The 25,391-nt window shown below is 36.4% G+C and overlaps 1 protein-coding gene across 1 annotated transcript; it reads right to left on the reverse strand.

Moving 5' to 3' along the window:
* Nucleotides 1–21,600: 21,600 nt before the first annotated feature.
* Nucleotides 21,601–23,885, reverse strand: LOC110862410. The gene is made up of 4 exons (XM_022111608.1): nt 23,141–23,885; nt 22,834–23,050; nt 22,476–22,789; nt 21,601–22,355 (listed from the first exon to the last, which is right to left on the reverse strand). Exons 1-4 carry the CDS (start codon nt 23,883–23,885, stop codon nt 21,601–21,603), a joined length of 2,031 nt encoding a protein of 676 aa, XP_021967300.1.
* Between the last annotated feature and the right edge of the window lie 1,506 nt (nt 23,886–25,391).

Raw genomic sequence — 25,391 nt, forward strand, 5'->3', positions numbered from 1 at the left:
TGCATAATATGCAACAGATGACGAATATTACGCGTCATCTGTTATTATTATCAACTCGCATATGATATGCACAAATTTAGTATGAAGTACTTTTTGTATGACAATTGACACCGTTTAGGTTCTAACGAAGGATAGAATGTCACACTTGCTCGCTTGCAGGGTGATTTGGTGACGTGAAGTTACTTCAGACAGGATGTATTCATACATATGTATGTATTCATACATATGTACTTACAATGCGAAGGCAAACCATGTTCCACTGTAACGGTATATTTTTATGACCACCATAGTTTGATAGATCAACTCGTCAGAAACCACGTTTGTTTCGACGTTTGAGCGGATAAGCAAAAGTCAGCGACGTTTGAGAGCTGGTAGTTCGCGAAAACGGGCGATTTCCTGAGGACAACTGTCGACCTTATTTTTTTGGCTATAAAATCGCAAACTCACAGGGCCCAGAAGTCGCTGAATTTTGCATATCCGCCCAAGTGCCAAACCAAACGTTGTTTCCGAAGAGTTGTGCAATCAAACTATACTGGTTATTAAAAAATCTGGATGGCACATGGTTTGCTATCGCATTGTAAGTAGAATAAGAGTAGAACTGTTTATCTAATTAAAAACTAAACTTGTAATATGTTTCTCACTAGGTATACTCGCGACCTGTCGTCTAGACCTATGTAGCTATCCCACTATGTTTTTTAGAATCTACTTAGGTCCCATATTAAGGATCCAATCCTAGTTCCGTGTAAAATTCATATTTGGCGCCGAGGCTTGGCGTCCAACTTAAAAAGATGGATTTTCGACCAATTTCAAACCTGTATAACTTTTTAGCGGGATTTTCAAAATTTTTGTATCACAATGATCACAAAAATCGGAAATCCAAAAATCGGAAATTTACGAAATAATTGAAAAACAAGTTTTTTCTGTTGTGAAAATTTAACTATTTGTGATCATTTTGGTTCTAAAATTTTGAAAATCCATCCAGAATCTTAAAGGTTATGGCGATTTGAAAAGTAAAAACACGCAAATTTGGCGAATTTGGCGCCACACCACGGCGCCAAATATGAATTTTACACGGAAATAAGATTGGATCCTTCATATGCGACCTAGGTAGATTCTAAAAAAACATAGTGGGATAGCTAGGTCCAGACGACAGGTCGCAAGTATACCTAGTCAGATTTCCCGTGAAATTGTTCGTATAAGTTTGTTAAACTTTTTGACCGAAGAAAAAAAACCATAATTCAATATATATGTACCGTATGAAAACTATAAATTGAAAACGAATAGGTCTGGAATTATTGTTCATAGAAAACAAAAATTACTAATTTTAAATTAGGACTACGTTTGCATTTAATTATTAAGTATATAATGCACTTAATTATTTTAATTTGATCATTTTTTCCGGGGGGACACTACCATTGCTTGTCCCCCTGAAAAATTTATCGGGGGGACATTGTCCACCTGTCCCCCTGCTTCCGCCGCCTATGCTGAAGTAGCATACTGAGACAGCATTCTTCTGCAGTGGAGACTGATACAGAGCCGTATTACTGCGGTGAAGGGCCTGACATGTTTCTGAGAAACAGTTTCTCTGGAACGAATGTTTGAAATTTATGAATCTTATTTAATGATAAAATGTGTTGAATTGCGGTATCTAAGAAATATATTCTTTACAATATATAAAAAAATAATTTGTGTATGACCATACATATGCAAGAAATATTTTTATCCTAGAATAAAGCTTCTTATTTTGCTCATGCATTCTTTAAAAAATGGTAATACAGTAAGTGCTAATGAACCAGTACCGGAAACATATATTCCACTATCCTCCACTCCAATATGTGCCACTTCCATATACATCTGTGTGTGTGTGGTATATGCAGTCAATAATAGTGTCCCACTTGTAATGGGGCTTTGGCGTGTTGATTATAGTGACCAAATGAGTGGACTTTTAGGCAAAGTTAATTACTTATTTGATGTTAGCAGGTTAAGCCAAATACATGGTAATGTATAAATATGTAATTATTCTATTATTAGCGTTACAATTGGTAACCCTAAATTATACGCAGATAATTAAATTGCACGCTCCAAAATAAAATTTCAAAATTAAGCATCACAGCAATTTTCAAAATCGTATGAAAATATGCACATGCATAAGTACAGATATGTACATACATATATATGTTTTGATAATCATTACATAGTTTTGATAATTGGAACTTTCCGCTGCCCACAAATTGTATCATTTTATTTAATAATTCTTAACACAAACTATTTTCTTCTTGTGTGTGGGTTTTAAAATGCAGAAAATTATTGACCATGAGGCCGGATGTTTCATATTATGTATTTACACAATTCAGCTGTCCCATAAACACTGAAATTATAAATAATGACAATTCCTAATAGACTAGAAGCATTGTGCAAGATTGTTCAGAAATTGTTGCTTCCTATCAAAAATATTTACAGTCCTACGGTTAAACCTGCTTAACCTTATAAAATTTTACCATAACGGAAACCATGAAGTAGTAACATATCAATATCAATGACATGGTGTTACGCAAATTAATACAGAAAAATCAACCCACGCGATTCTGGCTTCACCAAATTACTTGCTGTGTGCGCAGGTAAACTATGTAGGTGTTAACTGTACGGGGTAAAAGTACATTTGGTCGACACTTGAGTATCCAAAATTTCATAGACAGCTTACGAAAAATCAAAAGTTCTCTTCATTCATCAATTCGGCATTCACTACGAAATAATTTCATCCTATCAAGGCCGGAGTTTTTCATTCCCTTTAATTTGCAAATTTTAAACCATTCCTAACACACATAACTTTAAAAACATCGATTAAACAACCGACATCCTGCAATGAATCATTTAATTCTTATTTCACTCATGTTTAACCAAATGATAAATGGTATGTGGTTCTCTACCGATTTATTTCACGACTGTGACGTCCACTTCGTCACGTATGGGAAGGAATATCAACTTTCCCCCTTGCTAGACCAACTTATGATTCGCCACCGAAATTCTTATGCTTCGCAACTAATCGGTTCATTCCAACTGAACCAATCTGCTTATATCCGCATTGACTTGGACGTTAACTCAATCCCACAATTTCACAGATTTCGCACTCATCGTATTCGTGGATCTTTTTTATTCCGCTAGCCATCAATATTTCCTATGGGCTGTATTACGACGGTCTCCCTACTCGCAATACATATTCGCACACGTTTCGGAACCATATAACCCAAATTCCTACAAAAATTACTACTTTGGACATTCGCCGTCAAAGCTAGTTCTGTTTAGTGTCCATTACCCCGAATTCGTTTTCATACCATGTGTACCCTGTGAATCTCAAGTAGAACGATTAGCCAAGAACAGGCTAACCCTTCAAAAAGTTGATGTAGCATGGAACGCCCAAAATTTGAATCTTCGAGGTCACATAGTTAAACATCTGGGATGGCCACCGCCTAGCCCACAAGATGGTCTTTGTGGCCCTAGTTTGACACAATTCCATCAATCAACCTCAACCGAATTTTGTTCACTGTATATCCTCCGACAAAAATATAACGTTACTTATCGACACTGGAGTACAATGGATGACATGGACAATCAAAATTGCTACGGAATGATACAATTCAGTTCTATTCTTTCTAATGCAAGTATAGTCATAGTATTACAAAATTATATCCCAGTATATCACGTGACGTTTGAGAATGTCCGGTTTTCCATTGTTACTTCCTTCCCATCCGTTAGAAACGACTTTGCCACGTTTCTGCTACCATTTGACAAACCCACATGGATTCTGCTGATCGTTGCGTCCATAATGACTTCAACTTTAACTCTGGTGGACGTTTCCTATTTTGGATTTGTGTATCGATTCGGGGTAAAGGAATATCTTTACAACCACCTATTCCAACTTGCCGCCCTTTTGCTGGGTCAAAGTGCTAACGGTGACGTAACAAAGATTTTTGCCAACAAACGCGTCTCCATCGTAATCTCGATCGTCTGGTTATTTGGGTGTTATATTCTAATGGCAAACTTATACCAGGGATCAATGTTTTCGTTTTTGACGGTTCCTCAATTTCCCTGGTAACCTCTAGACTACCCATTGTAACAACAAGCACGTGGCGATCTTACCAATTATTCTCTAAGAACAACACCGTAGTGTGGGAATCGACCCTTAAAGTTGAACTAATACCTCAATTAAAACGGGCAATGATGGGAAATACCGTGTATCAAAAGTTAATCGATTCTTTAGACAAAAGACTTATTTTTGTTAGCCAAGTAGGAAATTCTGTTAAAGACATCATTCGAAATATTTCAAACTCAAAGCCCCTTCCCAACAATTTCAAAACAAGTGAAACCTTTGTAATAATGAATGATGCAAATGATTTAGCTTACTTTACAGACCCGGTAAAATTTTTGGGTAGACGTTTTATCATCGATAGTATGGATGACACAGGGCTTCGAAAGATAAATGTAATGTTTGGATTCAGGAATTTCATATTTCCCTGTTTTTATTCAACTTACAAGACCTTAGTGGAGTCGGGGTTGGTTGCAATATGGGATCGCTTATTCGTTACTTTAAGTAGATTAACTAGAATGTTGATACATGGAAAGAACATGTACAAAAGGTACTACGCCCAAATAAATAGCGGGATACAGTTTCAGCCAGAGTTTCACCAGTGCGCCCCCGTCTCAGTGGAAGCGTTAGTGCACATGTTTGCCATCTGTGGGACTTTGTGGAGCATAGGCTGGATAGTTTTATTACTGGAGTGCAGCCATAAATGAGTAGATACTATGAAGCAACGATTTTTTGAGGCGTCCCTTCTTAAGCCTACTATCCAAATGGGATATTCCATAGAAATGAAATTGGAGTATTTGTGTGGTGCAATGTATGTCATAGATATTGGTTAAGTCTCGTTCTACTCTGCATCTCTAGCTGAGCTCGCCTTCGCTTTGCTCAGCCAGCAAACACGAAGTTTTCCTACCAAAATTAATTCCCTGTATTGCACTTACAATTTAGAATTAACTAGCCAGGTTGAAATTTGGGTGTGGACTTGTGACACTTCATTTATCGACATTTGGGAAGTGTGGTCAACTATGAAACTATTGCTAGACATTATACAACTAGTTGTCTAATACTGCATATTTCCGACCTGTTTTTTTTCGTGTTGTTATGACAGAGTGGGGTGTGATAGGTTCAAGATTTAATTATGTAAGCATATTCATGTCACATGGCAAATCAGAAATCAGAAAATACATATCAGATTTATTCATCAATACTCCACCAATTGGTAACTTTTTTTTTGGAATAGTTTTTATAGATAACATTTTTATGGAATAGTTTCCTAATCTGCTTTCACCAATCTGCCCGCCACAGGTGATGGGATTCTAAGGAGACATCTTGTGTCTTCCTTCTACATCCCATCAACTGTCCCCTCTTTCAAGTAGGGGAAGTTGATAAGGCTGGCAAGCTTAGTTAATGCTTACATTCATGATTCGTACGTGCAAATTTGATACTTTGATTCGTATTTGACCCTTGGCCATGACCGATGCAGTCACAAGTTTTATCAATGAGAGCGAATGCCAATTGTGTCTATACAAGGACCCTAGACCATAAACATTTCTGTCGCGGGGAATTTAAGACGTAACGTAGAGTTTATGGTTCACGCAGCGATAGCCTAGTGCCGGCTAAGCGTCCACTGATTTTCCTCTGTTACGGATTTATACTTTTTTTTGCATATTGTAATCATCATGATAACCTTCATTCTAAATACCTATGACTGTGAATCAAGCAGAACCCCTCAACTATGTAAATTTAGGAGAAAAATCTTGAATGTGTACCTGCGCATCCGCTATTATTCATACGTTTGTGAGACTTACATACGTATCATGGACCCATCGACATACATATCATAGATATTAGACGGAGGACCGTTATCCTTTGTTAACCAAGTAAGGCGGACGAATTCCTCATAAGCATAAAGCGACCTCTGTCCTCTGATTGGAATGAACTCGATCAAACCCAATGGTCACCAACGTATTAACATACATATCGTCGTTGAATATGCATTTGGACACATCTCCACATCAACCTGAGCTTGCACCTATTCAAATTTGGAGCCTTTATAGTTGGCAAATTTGAAGAATTTTTTCTTATACATAGGAAGATTCGTCGGGACGGATAAAATACGAGTTTATTACAGTTCGCATTGACACAGGAATGATATTGAGCTAGGCGGATGATCACGCCATGGCAGAAGGAGTCATGGGAAAGTCTCGTGTTCTAAATGCCCCAAATTCACTGAGTTTGGCGGCACGTTGGGAATTTCTTTTTATCAAATTGGTACAACATTCTCAGATAATTACCTACAACCACGCCTAGTTCAACAAATTGAAATGTTGAATTGATCTGCTTCTTAATCATGCCCTTGACAATGCTTGCCTGAAAATGAATGCATGGAAGGGATGAGTTCCACCAGACAGACGGACATACAGGCAGAGAAACAAAGACTGGGCTACAATTATTATAAATTTGAGTTACTTGCAGAATGTATGTTTTATGCTTTTTCTTATGCTTTACTTTTCTTCAAGGTCTGCATACTCTTGAATTGTTGAGATGTAGAAAATGAGGTTAATTTGATAATTCGATAATTATGTAAAAATCGATAAATATATGTAATTATTATTCCTGCTTCAAATCAAATGCACGGATAAGGTAGAAATTAACATTTTCCTATAATAAATACTAATAAATTATTCATGTCAAATATGAAATCACCACGTTTAGTATTAGCCATTTCTCTTTTGTATCGGAATAAAACTTTTCTACGTTCTAAGCTTCAGTTAAGAAAAAAGAATTCGGTCCTGCCTGTTTCATGTTAAGAAAATCTGAATTAAATGGTTTTATTAGTTGCCCCAGCGGTATAAATATTTTACGAAAAATGTACCATTGGACTTACATACATCGGTTTCACCATGTTCAATAGTTTTCAATAGTTTTCGATCCTTTTATCCACGTAATGGTAATTCAAAAAATGCAATAAAATTCAAAATTGTTAGAAAATGCTTACCCAAGAGCAATCAAACCAAGTCAAGGGAATACTCTATATTCAGTTGCATATGCATTTAACATCATACCGATCCTAATCATTCGATCAGATACTCCCATCTTGTTTTGTGTCTGTAAATTATCCAAAAATGTGGCGTGAGGAAGGTATAAATCTTTTACATCGCTGCATTCATGTAATGCAGCGAAGTACAATGAAAACGACGGTTTGTTTCGATTGGAATGAAAACACTCGACGTGCTATTCCCTTGGCGTTATCGTTCATTTCAATCTTTAGGAACCTTCCTAACGGTAGTAGTTATGCCACTGTAGTTTATGAGATGCATCCGACTTGTTATGTTCGATAGTACCAGCGACGACAAAACCATTGAAATTTGCTACTCCATCGTAGTTACATCTATGCTGTGGTTTGCACTGCCATTCTACTGGTTTTTTTCAAGGAAGTGGGGCCCAATGAAATATGTCAACATCTAGGAGGCAAGTCTAAACTTGGAGAAGTTTTTGGATAGTAAGTAGACAGTAACTTAAATTTTAAGTCAAAATATGCCAAATACAAAGTAATGGGCTGTAATGAATCATTACAGACGGATATACCCAACAGTTCCCTCACAGTGTTGAATATCGCGAACAATCTAAAGTCATAAGTCGAATGATTCACGCAATGTTCTATGGATTTGACCATTTTGCCCCGATGCTGGTTGTTTTGGTGGCATCTTCAAAATACAATCCGGTATTAGCTACAATTAGAGATATTCTTGCATTCCTTAATCGTCCATTACCAATCCTATCCTTTCCACTACTTATCATATACCGGATATTTATTGGATTTTGTTTGATTTTGGGAGCACTGCCAACCCTTTCTGTTTTCAGCATAGGAATACTAATAACTGCGTATGGGATAGGATCCCTGTACTTATCGACCCTTCACATCATCCCACGCGGATATGGAAGATGTGGTCAAAATGTATTTAATGATCGCGTTCAGATATACAAAAATCTTCGCATTATGGCAAATCTTCAATCAGAAATAGCTGCCGATTTAATAACGACTCGCATGCATCACACCTATGTAATTCTACTATCAACAATTTCATTGTATTACATCCTGTTTGAGCTTTCAGCTGCGGTCATTCATCTCAATGTTGTCGTGTTATGCTGCATGGTATTATTTTTTACGTTTATTGTTGAGTACGTTGGAGTATGTTTTGTTGCTAAAGCATCCCTTGCATCAAAACAGTTCATTCGTAAAATGCAAATTGCTGCTGGATCAGACAAGCTTAAGAGGAGAATAGTCAAGACACTTTTGCCAAATTTCATTAATGTTGAGGTAGTGACTTCAGTAGCAGGATTGGAAAATGGAATTGAGCCAAAATATTTCTTAAATTATTTGGATAGAGTGGTGGTAATGACGATTGATTTATGGTTATCTTCGAAGAAGGTATAAATGTGGTGAACTGCTTGTAATGATTATAATACATGTTGATCTATGTGAGAATTTACTTATGAAATGAGGTGTGTGTCAATGAGCAGTTGAAGGAAAGAACAATGTTGTTTTCTGAATAGTTGTGTGCATAAAATGTACTACTTTTATTTTCCAATGTCGACTCTTATAAATGGTTTATACACAAGGTGAAAGGAAGCTGACACAGTTCCGTAAACCTTGCAAAGAAAAAGTCAATCATGTATTTCCTTTACCTTTTTATGATTATTAGCTACTTAAACTTAAGCAAGTCAGGTTCTTGTAAACCCGAATTACATGCATAAATATTTTCCTCTTGGTCATGAAAATCTTGTTCTAATTATGGATACATATCCAATACATATAGTGTTTAATTAATTTTAAACCTAAGTCAGGAATGCTTCGATTAACTTGAACTGGGTTTGTTTTAATGTATAATATTGATAAGACATATATACGACGTAACTGGAGTGTCCTTGCACTTGCGTAATTTGCAGAAAAGAGATGAACTCGGAAAAAAGTATTGAAAGTTAACGAAAGAATACACCAAGCTCCGAATCCAATCCAGTGCACAACATGCACCAAATTACCCAAGATAAAAGATGAGCCCACGAGATTCTTGTATATTACAGAATTAATTAAAAAAATATAAATACATTCGAAGGTTGCCGATATGAAACTGTTAGGAGACCAAACTTCGTTAGACCTTGAAAATGTGTACATTATAAATAGCTGGATCACAAGTGAAGAAATTGTACCAAATCATATAAAGGAAAATCATATCTCGCGACACATCTTGCTTAGCATTAAACAGATATCACACGATTTCTATGTAATTTGTAACCTAAACCTTCTTCAACGAAAAGGAGCTGTATAATATATATACATTCTCACTCAGACTAAAAGAAAATCTGTGCGAGGTGTCAATTTGGGTTGGTCAATTTGGTTTGGTTGAATTTGGTCCAGACAATTTGGTCTATGCCTAACTTAGTATGTATATGGATGTATAAAGTTTTTATTAAAAATCATCATATCATGTAACAGTAATAAAATGACAAATAAATCAATAATGGACTCAATCTTCAGATAAAGTGAGTACCTACTTAAGTGCATACAGATTTGGTATTGAACATGCTTTCAACTCAAAATTGGGAAAATGCAGTGAATTCTCTCTCTTCAATGCTCATTTACCTTTAGGGTAAGGTATATGAAGTAAATATTCGAGAAAAATATTCCCAATTCCCGTCAATTCGTTTTGTAAGTCAGAGGGAAAGATTCAAATTGAATCTCAACCGACTCTCAATGTTAATCAAATTTGCACGTGCTTTTCGCGCGAAAAATTCTATTCTGTTAACTTTCATGGGTTGCAATAGTGGGATTGATTGGACGGGGAATTGGAAGTGCGACCAGATCACAACACTTATCCCGTTCTCACCTCCGTTCAATCCGGGTCCCATAATAGGCGCTGTACTGGACCGACGTGGTCCGCGGTAATGTCATCGTTGATTATACTGGAAATTTCATACCTGTCCTGGCCTTAACCTTCAATCCATCAATCGAGCAGAAAGTTGCTTCAGGCGGGACTGTTTAAATAAAATTTTAAAAAATTTGTATTGGATACGAAATATCGATTCGAAAAGAATAAAATTTGACGCATTAAAAAATATCTATATTTATTCACCACTGTCTTTTATTAAAAGCAGAATACATGTTTGTAGACTTGTTATTGCATAAAAACCTACTGATTTATTTAGTCATATCGGGATCCACTCAAATTTTCAGTCCAAACTTACAATAAAGCTGCCCATTTTGAGGTGAATTTGGATTGGTGGCAACGAAACAAATAGTCTGTAGTAGGATTTACTCAATTAGATCTCTATTGTGGCATAATATGTCACAATATGTAACAAGATTTAGAATATTAGCTGGAGCCAGGGCTTATGTACCCGTTATGTCTGTCTGTCTGTCAACACGATAACTCTCTTTAAGCTCTTCTCATAACCGATCAACATCCCAATTTCCAGAAACGATATTTGCGTGATGTATGTATGTATGTATGTATTGTAATTACAGATGTATGTATGTATGTATGTTATACACTTCATAGACTGAAATAAGGGTACCTCCAAACATAACTAACAAAAGATAGATAACTAACAAACCTAAATATCTTGAAAAGTGTATATAATTCAGCTCATATTTTACCCACTGGAATACATACCTTGCTAGTCAAATACATTCTTCGGACAGAAAATACCAATTCCTGCGTCATACATAGGTATAATTGTTATGCATGCTTAATGACTTTAAATTAGTTCCATTTACTTCTTTCCATCATCTATCACGAATGTCTTCTTAGCTAGCACATCCTATTCATGCATAATATATTTCCAATAAAGTGTTGGTTTCGAGGAAAAACTTATATCCGCTTGATTAACAGCATGGTTTAAAACTATCAATATATTTATTTCGAATCTTAACTATTCTCATTTTGTGGGAGACGAAGCGCTCAGCATGAGACAACTGGCTAAATTTATTCCACAAAAGAATCCAAAATATGCTGTACCATTAGTCTTGTTTTCAATGAAATTTGACTATTTGTATAAATCTTTATCTCCTTTCTTGACATGGCATATTCATTCTTTCCATTTTAAGATATGGCGAAGCAATTAATAGCCGGTATTTTTGTGCTGTTCTCGGCTATTCAAATATTCTGCCATGTCGAAGAATTACCCACATTCGGAACCTCATCCCACCCGCATTTCCACAATTTAATTACCCACTCCTCCTGTAGACAAAATATTATTACAAATCGGCTCAAATTACACTCAAGCAACTTACCCACCACTCAAAATATCCCTATAACCTTAGCAACTCAAATGAATGAATTGAACCAATCCGTGATTATGTTCAACATATTTCGCCATCGTAACTGGGCTTGTTCAACCGTTTGGTTACACATGGATTTTACGAAATTGGATCAACACCTTCCAGATGGGTATGTCAACCGCGCCCTCAATTCATGGATACCAGCTTCAAGTGTGAAACATTTTATCGACGGTACTGCAAGCGATTTGAGAAATTCAGTGGAAATAGTGAATTTAATTGTGATACCAAATATCGATTTGGTCAATCCCCGATTAACATTCTTTTCTGGATCTGTATCATTCATTCCGAACTTCTATGTTCTTATTTTGGATGGCAAATGGGGTAAACTGTACTTCCACTCGCGCCCCGATACTGTCGCACTCCTGACAAATATGATCGCATTGAAGTACATTAATTTTTCTGGAACAAATTTCAAGCTGGACATAGAGTGGCGTATTGGCAGTATGCAGCCGAATTTTAAAACAATTTTCCGACCTCAACTACAATACGGGAATGTTGATATTTACATGATACAAATAATTTCTGCAAAGCTCAATTTTACATTGAAGGATGACAATACTTGCGGTCATACAAGGAGTTATCAGTGCATGATTACTAGAAATGCACGATTCGAAAGTTATGGCCATACTGACTATTTAAACTTTGTTGAAATATTGACCGATTTTGAATCTTTTAATTTTATCAGTTGCAACACAGTTAATCATTTGGATTTTAGTATTTATGCCCAACCATTCCAAACCTGGGTTTGGGGTTGGTTAGCTATATCTATATTAACCGTAACTTTCGTTACGGATATTCTTGCAAGGCTAAAGGGTCTCAAGATACCCACAAGTTTACTGTTTGTGGTAGGATTGCTAATTGATGAGGGTGGTTTAATATCCGAAAAATTGTTGGACATTCAGGTATTTCGAAGATATATATGTTTTTTGTTGCTACTCTCCACCGTTATTACTAATGCTTATATCGGAATATTCATAAACTACCTTATTGAGCCATTGTCAGCCAGTCGGTTTGAAATCTTTGAAGATATTTTTTTGGACGAATTCACAAATATTACTGAGGAACAGTATCAGACCAGGCTAGATGACCGGGGTAAATTGGACGCACGTGTGAATGACGTTAACTTTTCAGTGCAAAATGACTGGACAAAATTTGCGGAAACAGCAAGTATAACCCTTTTGCAAACGTTTCAAGATGTATATAACGGGTGTCCATACTGCAGTATTAATTACCCGTTTCGTAATTTCATTGACAAACAAGCGTCAACGAAGTCTTCTTCAAAATTCGAAACTCAGCTATTGTACCATTTACAAAACCTAAGGGTCAGATGGTTCCCGTCAGAAATGTTGAGGCGGCTGTATGAAGTAGTGAAAGGTAACGAAGTCATGGCTTGGACTGAAGCTGAATTAGTAGGATGTGGTCGAGCAGTATTTATCACAGCAAAGTCAGGATTGAAATCTTACTTGAATTATCTGCAGAAACATTACCCTTCACTTGACTTTTATTTGGGTCAAGAGGCAATTTTTCCCGTTCCGTTCGGAGTGTTTTTCCAGACATCTATTCACTCACGAGTTCCAGGGAAATTTAAGAATTTGATGGAATCCGGGATTTATAGCAAGGTTACGGATTGGTTTGGTGTAAATCGGCTGTCAAAGTTAAGGCATTCTACACACATGGTTGATGTGAACGTAGTGGGTAGAATTAATGGAAATTTGCAGTCTGTGTTTTATATTTTCCTTATTATTAAATTAGGTGCAATAATTTCATTTTTGGTAGAGATTAAACTACCAAATTTTAAGCGACTCTTGATACGTTTAAGGGTAAAGTGGGCAACTTATGGTACTAAACAGAAGACTCGTCGAAATTTTTGTCGATTAAGAAAAAACGAAACCAATTTCAAATAGAGCAATTGATATTTTAATTTTAGAATAATGATAGTTAATATGTATTCGTTTATTGTAGACGGATTTTTGATTACATGAAATGTTCGATATATGTAGATCATGTAATACTTGTTCAGAACAATGATAATTTTGTTAAATAAATTGTTTATGTTCGCAAATATATATTGCCGAGTAGAATAATTCTCCAAATCCATTGTCCACAATGGATGTGAACATTTGGCTTGGTAATCCCGATGTTACAATTTCCTATTTTATAAGGTTTACATTGGATGAATGGTCGTTAAATCAAAATTCTTAGTTCACCTCAATGCATCACGCCAACAATTTAACGTACTTACTTAATTACATATGATGGTACGATTTTACAAATTTTATTTCCCACATTGTTTACAACTGTACAAATAAAAAAAATTAGCCGTTTTATCGCAAAGGTTGCGGAATTCTTCTAAACTTGACGTGAGACATCGGTAACTCTCAAACTACAAGACTTCTCCATGTATACGCCTTCTGACGTTCATGTATAAGTAGAAAAGTCTCGTTAATTAAATTATTGAAGCTCTAATGAGAAAGAGGAGGTAAATGAAACAGATGTAATAATTGATAGAAATAATGTTAACTAGATTTGCAGCCTTGTTGTCATGTGAGTGCAACAAATTAGTCGTGGTGAAAAAACTGTTACGCTTTTCCTCAGTGATATGTACATACAGTCTGTCCACTTAATTTCGGTGCAATCTGAAACGCAAGGAAAGAATGTGATATTTTTCCATGTTTGAAATTTTTTTGAAGAATGGTTTTTTGGGACATCATAGCCTAGTACTTTGTGGGTCCCCCAGATGCTTTTGGCATTTCCAAAACTCTTTCCTTGAAACTGTCTGCAAGGTTTTCCAAAGTGGTTTTTTTGATCTCATTCCAAACTTTTCGAAAACGGCGAAATAAAAAGACTCGATCACGTGGTAATGGCTCCTCATATGCCTTGCTTTTGAGATCTGACCATAAATTTTCTATAAAGTTGAAGTCAGGACTATTGTCAGGCCACACCCCCTTTCCCCACACCTCGCAAGACGCCTCATTGAGTTTGGCCATTGTGGCTTTTGCAGTATGCGCTGGGGCTCTATCTTGCTGGAAAGTAATATTTTTAGTATTTGGAAAAAGTAGTTCGTTTCCCATTCCATCCAAATAAATAGGTAGGATTTGTTCACGGTAATACTTTCTGTCCACCTTTTGACCTGCCGGAACGATGTGGAGTTGCGTCACGCCGCGGGAGCAGAACCCACCAGCAACCATTACTTTGAGGGTGTTCTTCGGAGTTTTTGTGGGTGGGACTTGACTTCTTTCCACAGTTGGGTACCTGGTGTTCTGAGGGTGGAGATATATCCATGATTCGTCAGTAAACATGATGTGTCGCCGCTTTTCCGCACCCCTTGCGCCATCAGTAAAATACCCGTTTTTCTCCTAAAAATCACCAAATTTAAGTCGATCCTTAATGTTTTTTCACTTGAAGGTGGTTTTTTCGAGCTCTTGAATGCTTTACGACCCCAGTGTGTGGTTTTTAAATGATTCTGTACGGTAGATTTGGAAATTTTCTGTCCCAGGCATTTGAACCGTTCGGTGAGATTTACAGCGGCCGCACATTTTCTTACCGAACTACCTACTTTTCGATGTATTATTTTCTTAATCGTGTTCTTAGTTGTAGGAGATATATTGGTGGGTTGACCAGAACGAGTTTTATCAGTGGGCGACACTCTGGTTTTCCACCTCATGGCCGTGTTTCGGTGAACTCGCAGTTTTCGACGTATTTCTTACGCACCCTGCCCCTCCCTCAATAGTGTTTGGATTCCGATTCTTTTTTGCACTCGTGAAGATAAAGGTGTGGCAGACATATTGCAAAAAAATTTGTAGCACACAATGCGAAATAAAAAAGTTATCACTACATTTCAACTGCGCGGTAAGGTTTTGGAGACTGCACCGAAATTAAGTGGACACACTGTATGTAGAACGATATTCTTTTTTTTTGTGCTTCCTGCTCGACATTCGTCGTGTCTCCTCTGCCTACCTGGCCAGAGGCGTACCACCGGTGGTATGAGGTTGTATGGAAAACCAGGCCCGAAGGGCCCGGGTCTGACCGGTTGCTCAAACACTAGATATAATTGAATCCGCCTATGACAAAATTAAATTAGAATTTTATTATTTAGCAAAACTTTTGTTACAAAATTAATTATGTAATGTGATTCCAGTACATATGTAAGGCAAAGTGAGGAATAACTTGGACCGGATTTATCCTTCGTTGCTGCGTAAAATCCTAACACATATTTCTCAACGTATTTGTTTTTTGAAACTCTCATTCATGCAGAAACTGCAGATGTACACTTTGTTCAATAACAATTGCAAATTCTATTATTAATGGGTGTCAAAATGAAGAACTCGCTAACCGAGTTTTGCACTCGTTCAAAACCGTCGCAGAATTTTACTCTAATTTTATCTGGCAGCATTTCAAACTGGAAGGAGGATCAAAACCAACAATGTGCAACTAGATTGGTATGTTTATGGATACAGAAAAATATAACTTCAAGAAAAATTTAGTTCGACCTCTTGTCATACCCTCTCCTGAAAAACTGTGTGTCATCAAAATAATGTTCATGAAAATTCCCCATCATTAATCTCTGCTGCCACGCGGATGTCAAAAATTTCTACCAAGTAGCTGGCAAAAGTTGAAGTCCATGAACTGGGAAATTTGATCAGAGTCAAATAAAGTGTCCTAAAATATGATTAGGGTAATAGGAATCCGAGTATAATAAACTTTTCAAAAATTTACAGCGAAATGTCATTAAAAACTAGCATTAGTCATGACGAGTCCTATATGTACCTGGACACAGCTAAGACCCCGAGATCTTTATATTTCCTTTGCTTCGATGGTTGAGTCTTCGGAATCGGAACTTGCATCATTTGAAAAAAATTCAACATCAGTAAGTTCACTGTAATGTAAATTTCATCGTCACAGTCAACCTCTAGAAATTATGGTCTCACACGCACTGGTTTCAAGATTTAATAAATTTTCAATCAAAATCAGTCCTTCAGTGGCTAAATTGTCGAGGTTAAAACTATTGTCAATTATGGGTAGATGAGAATGGTAGTTGATTTTAGCCAATTCAAACAATAATTCACAAACTTTAATAACTTGAGCCATAACTAAAATATTATTATTGAGCAAATTGAGTTTTAAGAAAAGAGAAAGGGATGATGACCGGGATTTGAATGTGGTTGGTGCGGAGAATGTGGAACGTGATTCTCACTGTGACATCTGCTTCACTACCCACCTAGTTTGTGAGACAAACCCTACTATCCGGATGATAGTAGGGTTGGTAGACAAGACAGGCTAAACTACGCCCCACGGTTTTGTTTATGAGGGGGGCCATTCTCTAAGATCGTCGCCAAAATGGAAAATATACAAAAATGACATTTTGATGCAAAATTTGTGGAATATGATTTTAAAACATATACAACGGGAAATCATGTTCTAAAATGGCACATATTAATTATATTATAATATTATACTCGTACATTAGTTAAATACGAATAAATGAATCAAAGATCGAATTTAAAAATAAAATTAATGTCGATTTGTGAACAAATGACCATGCGCATGCCTCTAAATCGATAAGGTTGAAACAACTGTGGTGCATACTACTTATTAATATATATGAATTTTCCCTTTCCTAAATTTTCTAATAGCATAATTACATTACAAATAATGATCAAATGTTTCAAACAATTCGGATTCATATTTTAAATTCGACAGTAGAAAGTATGCACGGTTTATAACACTTTCACTAAGATTAAGTTGAGTACATAATTTTGCCTTCGCATTTTAATAAGCTTATTAATTTATTAACTTATTTGTATTAATTTTGTATTTTGTGCTAAAATTCTGCATTCATTAATATCTTCCATAAATGCTTTCATTGAGAAACTAGTAATCATTAGCAGTAATAATCAAACCTTGTCATTAACAAATTTTGGATTTAAATATCAATTTGAAATTGTCACCGCTAGTTATACAAACATCTTCGATTTAAGGACACAAGACAGAATCTGATGATTTAACTTTCGGGTCTCCAATTTTCCCATAATGGAAACTTCTTCTATTACTAATTTTCCATCACTTCCGGTTGTTGTAACGGTATAATTCTCGCGGTATCCAGCCTCTCCAACCTCAATTCCAGGTTTTACTTGATAATTTATTCCACTAGAACCATGGATTTGTTCCTGGTTATGCCTTTGCAGTGCAATTTCTGGTCCCTAAATAGAGTGTAAATTATTTAATTGCTCTTTCAATATATTTTTAAAACTGAAAAAATGGGGCAATTTTGTTAGTTGCTTTAGTTAAACAAATTTTTCTTCGTCATTTGAATTTTTATTTTAACTTTCACTTTTGTTTCTTAAATATCGCGGTATGTAACAAGTTGGTTCCAAATGAGATTGGCAATATTACACTATTAGCCTGCCATCATCTTTTCTTTGTTCACTGCGTAGAAGATTCTCATCGTGCATGTAGTTTTCATATTGCTCGATATGAATATTTGACTCTTCCCGAAAGTGTTCTCTTCCCTTGACCCTTTCCCAGTGATCTTATTTAAGATGTGTTAAGGTACATATCTTGTAGTGTTGCAACTCCCTTTTTAACTAATTTTGTGCCGACTTATCACTACAGGACTAGATTTGCCTGACACAAACTTAAATATTCCATGCCAAACCCACCATTTACATAATCGCAATCATTGAACTCACAACTTACAAACTCTACAACAATGGGAATTTTCTGTACTACCCTTCCAGGGTGCCCCCCCTGCGACCGCTTTCGTGGGTGGGGCCCCCAATGGGACGCGGACCTGTGTAATGCTGGGCTTGCGATTCAGTCAACCCAGACCGAGGTGCCAACCGGTACTTTTATAGTGAAAAATCGGTCAAGTAAGTTGAATTCAACACAAGAAAAATTAACAGCACATCATATATAATAAAAATTAAATAACCTAGAATTGTAAGCATACATTCGTGATGTAACTACATCAAATTTAAAATTTTTTTAACTTTTTAGCCATCAAGCCGTCGGAGGTGATCGAATCAGGTCTTAATAAAACCGCAATAGGCATTATTCAGGCTAAACTTTACCTAGAAACTGATGGACGTTAAGAAAAATTATCTGCTAGCAATACGTTTTCTGGATTTTTGTTTGGCTGCCTATATATGTACCGCAGCTGTTGAGAAGCTAGAATTATTCTCATCAATGGATGATGATATGAATGACGTTAGAGATGTGCAAAAAATCGCATGGCTCGAAGACGTTGTTGACTCTATAATCCAAATGGAATGGATGGACGTTACAAGAAACACTTCACAGCAGCAGTAAGATATCGCTCTGCAAATTATTAAAAATTCCGAGTTCTGAATGAAAGATATAGGTTTTGTTTTTGTCACTCCGAGTTCGATGAAAATGATCAAAGAGCATACGTAGCATGTGACAATAATCGATGTCCGTAAGTGGAATGTTAATAATTTAAATGTCCAGGTTTTTTAAATATGAAATATTGCAATACGTAGTGTATAATATTGTAGACATGAGCTTTGGTACCACGTGGACTGTCTCAATACCCAGAGTAATGTTAAGTACCGACGTCCTCCACCAAATCCGGAAAAGTCACCCTACTATTGTTGCGAGAACTGCGAGTTGGAATGTTTGGATAAAGTTTTCTTATATTCAAAATCGTTCATAAATGTGTGGTTACACTTTTCTGGCTACCGCGACAGCATCCGTGTTGGCGATGGGGATAGAATGAATGGGTATAGCAAGCTGCATTTAATCGAATTTGAAAAGCTAAATCACCCGAAGGTTAGCATCATAATCAAAATTTAAGAAGAAAGCAGTCGGAGAAAGAGAAGTAGTACTAAAACTGCGTATGTATTTTAGTTTTTTAGAGTTTGCCACATGTGGCAAGCTCAGAAGGCCGGATGGTCATCTCCAAACGCCAGGTTTGACTTGCTGTACAATGCTACAGTGAATATCAGTGGTACTGAACACTAAATATTTGACCATTAAGTAAAATATGATAAAAATTATAACGTCGCAGGTAAACCGAACACAAACCTTGCTATGGACTTATTTCACGAGTTTCTAAACAGGTTGAAAATTAATATGAGAACATTTCGTGTTAAAATTTGGGACTCATAATTCTGTCTTCTTGCAGTAACGACATCAAATCGATGTCGTTACTGCAATATGGGAACGTTTCCTTAAAAGCAGTGATCCGGAGAAGCAAGTCATTCCAAATCCTGTGGGACTTGAGGCGTGAATGGGAGAATCTTCTGACCGAGTTGGACGGGGACCATGAGGAGCATCATGCTAGATATGCAAAATGGAAGGTGGACATACCAGCAGCGATTGAAATTCTTGTTAAAAATAAGAATCTAGTTAGGTTAGGAAAAAGATTCCATCCTAGGCTTAAGAATTTTGATTATGGAATGTACTTCGTTGACGATGTAGCGAAATATAAGAAAAAGATTGCGCTGTTCGCCAGCAGACTTGATGCAGCACAACGCTATCGTACAGAAGTACGATCATCTGTCACTAAGGATGGAAAATGTCCGTGTCAAGAGAATATGTGTCATATTTGTCATATATGTCATATATGTCATATTTGTCAATTTGTCCGTCCAATTTGTCAAGATTCCAATTTGTCCGACATTTATGACAAATATGACGGACAAATTGGACAAATTGGACAAATATGACGGACAAATTGGACAAATTGGACAAATATGACGGACAAATTCAACAAACCGTATTCCGTCTCATTATTCCCAAAACAAGAGGGATTTTGGTGTAGATACCACATACCGACATAAAAAATACATATTTAAGCTGATTTAAGTTGAAAATTAATCATAAATAATTAATTGATTGGCAAATTTGTCAATCATTATTTTAAAATTCGACATGGAGTTGAGTGAAGATGTTGCGGATTTTAAGGTAAATTGTCGAAATTTTCGAATATAATCACATTTTTGCAACATAAATAGTCGAAACTACTGTGAGAAGTTGAATTTATTTAATTTCGAATTGTTCCTTTCAGCAACTAACTTTAGACTGGGCTGCTGCCGTTCCGGAAGGGAAACCCTCAGAGCGACTTGAATTTCTTAAATCATATTTTGGTCTATGCACGACGGATGAACTGAAGAGGATAAAGAAAATGGTACAAATTAAAAGACGGCGAAATTTTAGGGAAGAGCGATTGGTAATCTCATGCATTTATCACACAGTTAAGATCAAAATACCATATTTCCTTTATGTTAATATTATATAATTTTAATTCTGCAGGCAAAGAAAACTAAAATTGATGAAACGGAAACTCCATCCACAGGTGCGGTAAACTCATCTTTATCAGATGCAGCAAGCCCACCTGTGGATGGGGGGAGTACGAGTAAAGGGTGCAAACCATGGTGGGAGGAGTATGAAGAACAGGATATTGTATCAATCGATACAGAAATGGTAACCAAACCAAAACATTCGCCAAATAGAATATATAAACAGCACGTGGCATCTGTGGACATCGTCAATTTCAAGAAAGAAAGTATTTACTCCTGCAAAGTTTTCCATGAACCAGGATCGTTTCAAGATAATTTTGTAGCTTCATTTTATCAAAATTCACTGGCAAATCTCAATTTCCCATCCGAAGACGAGGTCAAGCGTCAAGTTAGCGAACTATTGAAGGACAAGTTAGTTATAACAATTGGGGGAGAAAGTGATTTTCGAGCTCTTGGGTTGGACATGGCTGATTTTGACATATTCGAACTACAAAGTCATTTCTACACATTTAAGCCAAACAGGGACGGTGTCTACATACGAGAAGGTCACAGTTTAAAATCACTTTCGGCATATTACTTACAAACACAGCAACAATCAAAACACACCTCACTTCAAGACGCCCAGATCACAATGGATTTATTCAATGTTTATAAACGAGTGAAATTACAAGATGACGTTGGTAACTGCGAGTCAAGGCATAATGTTAATGTGTTATACAATGATATTCCCGTGATTCCCAACCCATTTTCCAGAAAAAAATTAAAAATAAATGAATATTTTAAGTTCGAATAAAGAATAACAGAAGTCATGTCAAGAACGTTTTGCTTAATAAATTTTTATTTATCATTTCATTGCACAACAAATTATTCAAACTTTGAGAGTCGACCGCATAAGGGCATACTGCTCAGTAATTTAAAATTTATTTTGCCAACAATTCATCATCATTAAATGGGGTGTCCAAATAAATCAATTCGTCAATATCCTGGTCGCACTCATTATCGTCAACACATTCAACTAACTCTGATTCTAATTTACTACTGTCCCGTCCTAATTCTAAATCATCGTTCAAGTTCCATTTTATGCACATTAATCTGTTCACATTTTCGTGGGTCAATATATTTCTAGTTTTCGTGTGAACATTTCCTTGCCTTGAGAAGCTTCTTTCGACCGCTGCACTCGAAGCTGGAATCGACAATAGTCGAACAGCGATACCTGCCAATAACGATGTTGACTGAAATTGACGCATGTTGTCCCAATATTTGAATGGCAACCGATGGCTCAACATTGTTGAGTTAAATAGTCCTTCCTTCATCCGAAAATTTGTTATTTGATTTCCTAGCTCTTCTTTTAAACTCTCGGTTGGAATAACTCCTAGCGACTCGGCATATGTCTGTAACTCTTCCAGTGTAAGCACCAAACGATGCTCATCATCCTTAAATGTCCTGCCGCGGTAGCGTGGATCCAAAAGGTTTGCCAGATAGTGAATCGAGGTTATCCTATCGTCAGTGCTTCGTTTCTCGAAAGATTTTATACAAATTCTAATTTCGGATAGGTTCACAGCCTCTTTAAGCATATTGTGATTATGTCCAGCAGGCTGAAAAATTTGTCGCAGTTTCTCAAATTCCTCCACCACGTCAGAAATACAACTTGCATTTGATTCCACTATTGCGATAGCTAAAAAAATAAATTGATTAGAGCAACATTTTAGCAGCAAACTCTAATTTAGCAGTAAACTCTAATTTAGCAGTAAACTCTAATTCAGTAGTAAACTCATGTTGAAATAAATTGTATTACCATCTGTTATTGCCAAAAACAAAGGGCGAACACTTAAGAGTTTGCTCCAAAACGCTTCATCACGTAGCGTCTTCTTAGTTCCGAAACTAATATCAGTGTCATCTTTGATCGACAATCTCATTAACACCGGCTTTGCTCGATCCAATTTATATAGCATATCTCGAATTCCAAACCACCGGGTTGGGGACGGAATACTTAATGACACCAACGAAGAAGGGTTGTTTCCTTTGTCCTTTTCTTCCGAAATATATCTTTCGAATTCGGCGTTGTATTCACCAAGTCTACGCTTTGATGATTTGATCATCACTCCTTCACTACATTTTTGCATCGCGTAACGAATTTTTGAATACTAGGTAACTTCCCAACATCACTAGCAAGTAAATTTAGCATATGTGCTGCGCAATTGATAGAGAGTATGCTGGATGTGCGAGCGATTGCGTTTCGCGCAAATAAGAAGTTGGATCCTTGATCACTAACAACGGCAACTATCTTGTGGCGTCCGTAGGTCTCTTCAATTTTATTAATTGCTTTTTCCAAATTTCCCTGTATGTAGATTCCGGTTTCCTTCTCCTCCCCTAAATTAGAAAAAGCGGTAAACTTTGTCAATCTGACAACAGTAGACCCTTATTCTATTTTGTCGTGAAGTGCAAATAATAATAAATTACCTGTCTGAAAGCTATCCCAAAGGATGCATTTAATCGGATTAACCAGCATTATATTAATCACTGAAAGACCACAAATATTTGTCCATCCGTCGGGGACCAAACTGAAGCACTTTTGGTTATCAATGCAAATTTTCCTTTTCTCCTTGCTTTCCACATCCAATATTTTAAGAATAGATCCGCTTATTTCTTTCCGCGATGGCAGAAGAAAACCAGATCCCAGATTGGCAAAAAAGTTTTGAAGAAATGGGTTTTGGGTCCATTCAAAAGCAACGTTCCCGCTAATTATAGCCTTGGCCCAAAGAAGTTGTAACTCCTTCATTTTTGAACTCGAAATTCTATTAATTCTTCCAGTTAAAACCGAATTTATCGCCGAAGATGACGTTCCCCCTGATGGCGAAGGGGTTGGGAATACTGCAACCGAGGTTGAGCTTACCGCAACCCCCGCCTGATTGATTTCCTCCACATCAAAATCCCTGCTATGATCTTCAACGATTGCGACATCCCCTTCTTCCATGATCCTGCCTGTCCATCCACTTGGTTTTTGTTTCCGAAGCTGCTGCAATGATTTGACTTTTTCGGTAAAAATTTCTCGGATTCTCTTTGGTGTGGAAGAGCACAAAGAAGTGTGTAATCTGCACCTTGTTGCATGTTTTTCAATTTTATGTTTTTTGCAATTTCGACATTCTACTTTATTGTCACCACAATCAGTCCATTGTTGCCAAATGTTGTCCTTGGGCTTTCCCATATTGTGCCTGTTGAAATGATGAACATATACTGTAGGACTAATATATGATACTTCAAGTCCCAGGAGCAGAATGCCTTTATTACGGCCAACTCTCCTACAACTTAACAAAATGCAATTTGCTTACCCGTTAGTAAGTAGTTAAGATGATGAGGGTAAGTTACTACACCAGCAATTAAATAATTGTCTTTGTGAATGTTTCTATGCTGACTCAGCTTGATTCATAAACTAAACGGCGTAGTCAAACCGCCCACCATTTTAGTCTCATAATGAGACTTTGCAATGTTGATGGCAATAAATGTCATGTTTATTGACAAATATTTTTATGACATATTCGATTTGACAAGTATTTAAATGTCGGACAAATTGGACATTTATGACAAATTGAATTTGTCATATTTGTCATATTTGTCGTATTTGTCACAAATTTTAAATGTCGGACAAATTGGACATTTATGACATGTCAATATGTCAATTTGTCAATGACATGTCATGACGGGACATCCCTATCTGTCACGCAGGAAATAAACCAAGAGGTTTAAATTTTTGTGTATGAATGAGTTGAAAATGAATAAGTTGAAATTTCTAAAATTTGATTAGATTTATTACGTAATAAGTTGCATATTTTTAATTTACATGATTAGTTTTTGAGACATTGATTGAATCTACATTTACATGTGACATTATTCAGGAAGCTTAATAATTGTTAAGTGTGAAGACGAAAATATTTGTACAACATTTCTGATTACCATGTTGACTTTAATAAAAGCTAAACATTTATGTTTCCTCGGGTAAATAAATATTACATTTTCAATTTTTTATCATTGCTTAGCAAGACCTAATGTTGAAAGATGGAATTTAATTAGCTGCAGCAAATAAAATAGTTACCAACAATGTGACCCCATGCGAAAGTAGAAAATTGCGTTAAAATACATTGCACGTGAGCACCTAAAATAGTTGCTCAAAATCACTGTAGACGGGTCATTCAGTCATTGTAGTGCATTTGATAACTTCAGGCTTGACAGTTTCTTTTGTATCACAACAAAATCATGCCCATCTCTTTAGTAGTTTTCATATTGCATGAGATTACAACAATTTTCGTGAAGAGCAGACAGATAATTTCGATTCTAAGTCAAGAGTATAGCATGGACAATATTTTTTATTGTCCTGATTTTTAAATAATTTTATCAAAGCATGGGGACCTTAGAGTTGATGCAAATTACTAAAGGGAAAGTCCATACCAAGTATCACACGCCCTACGAAAGTTTAAATAATAAAATCAGAAGTGTGGAACTGCTGACAAACAAAAATTTCGACATTTTCGACTTTGTCCTCGGTTACTAGGTCACACGGTCACCCCATGTCGAAACGGATGTCATTTCTTAAATCCCCGTCTCAAATAACGTTTAAAACAGTAAAAACAAAAATTTCGACATGTGTGACCTTTGACCTCGTTTACTAGGTCACACGGTCACCGTATGTCGAAATGGATGTCATTTCTGAAATCCC

Source organism: Folsomia candida, unplaced genomic scaffold (genome assembly GCF_002217175.1).
Source record: "Folsomia candida strain VU population unplaced genomic scaffold, ASM221717v1 Fcan01_Sc056, whole genome shotgun sequence".
Taxonomy (NCBI): domain Eukaryota; kingdom Metazoa; phylum Arthropoda; class Collembola; order Entomobryomorpha; family Isotomidae; genus Folsomia; species Folsomia candida.

Bases quoted from the DNA above. Each gene is read 5' to 3' on its own strand.
- LOC110862410 (XM_022111608.1), bottom strand. From the start codon at position 23,885: ATGGGAAAGCCCAAGGACAACATTTGGCAACAATGGACTGATTGTGGT. The intron at 23,051-23,140 runs GTAATTTATTAT...TTTCTAATTTAG, and splicing joins TTGGGATAGCTTTCAGACAG to GGGAGGAGAAGGAAACCGGA. The intron at 22,356-22,475 runs GTAATACAATTT...TTATTTTTTTAG, and splicing joins GTTTTTGGCAATAACAGATG to CTATCGCAATAGTGGAATCA.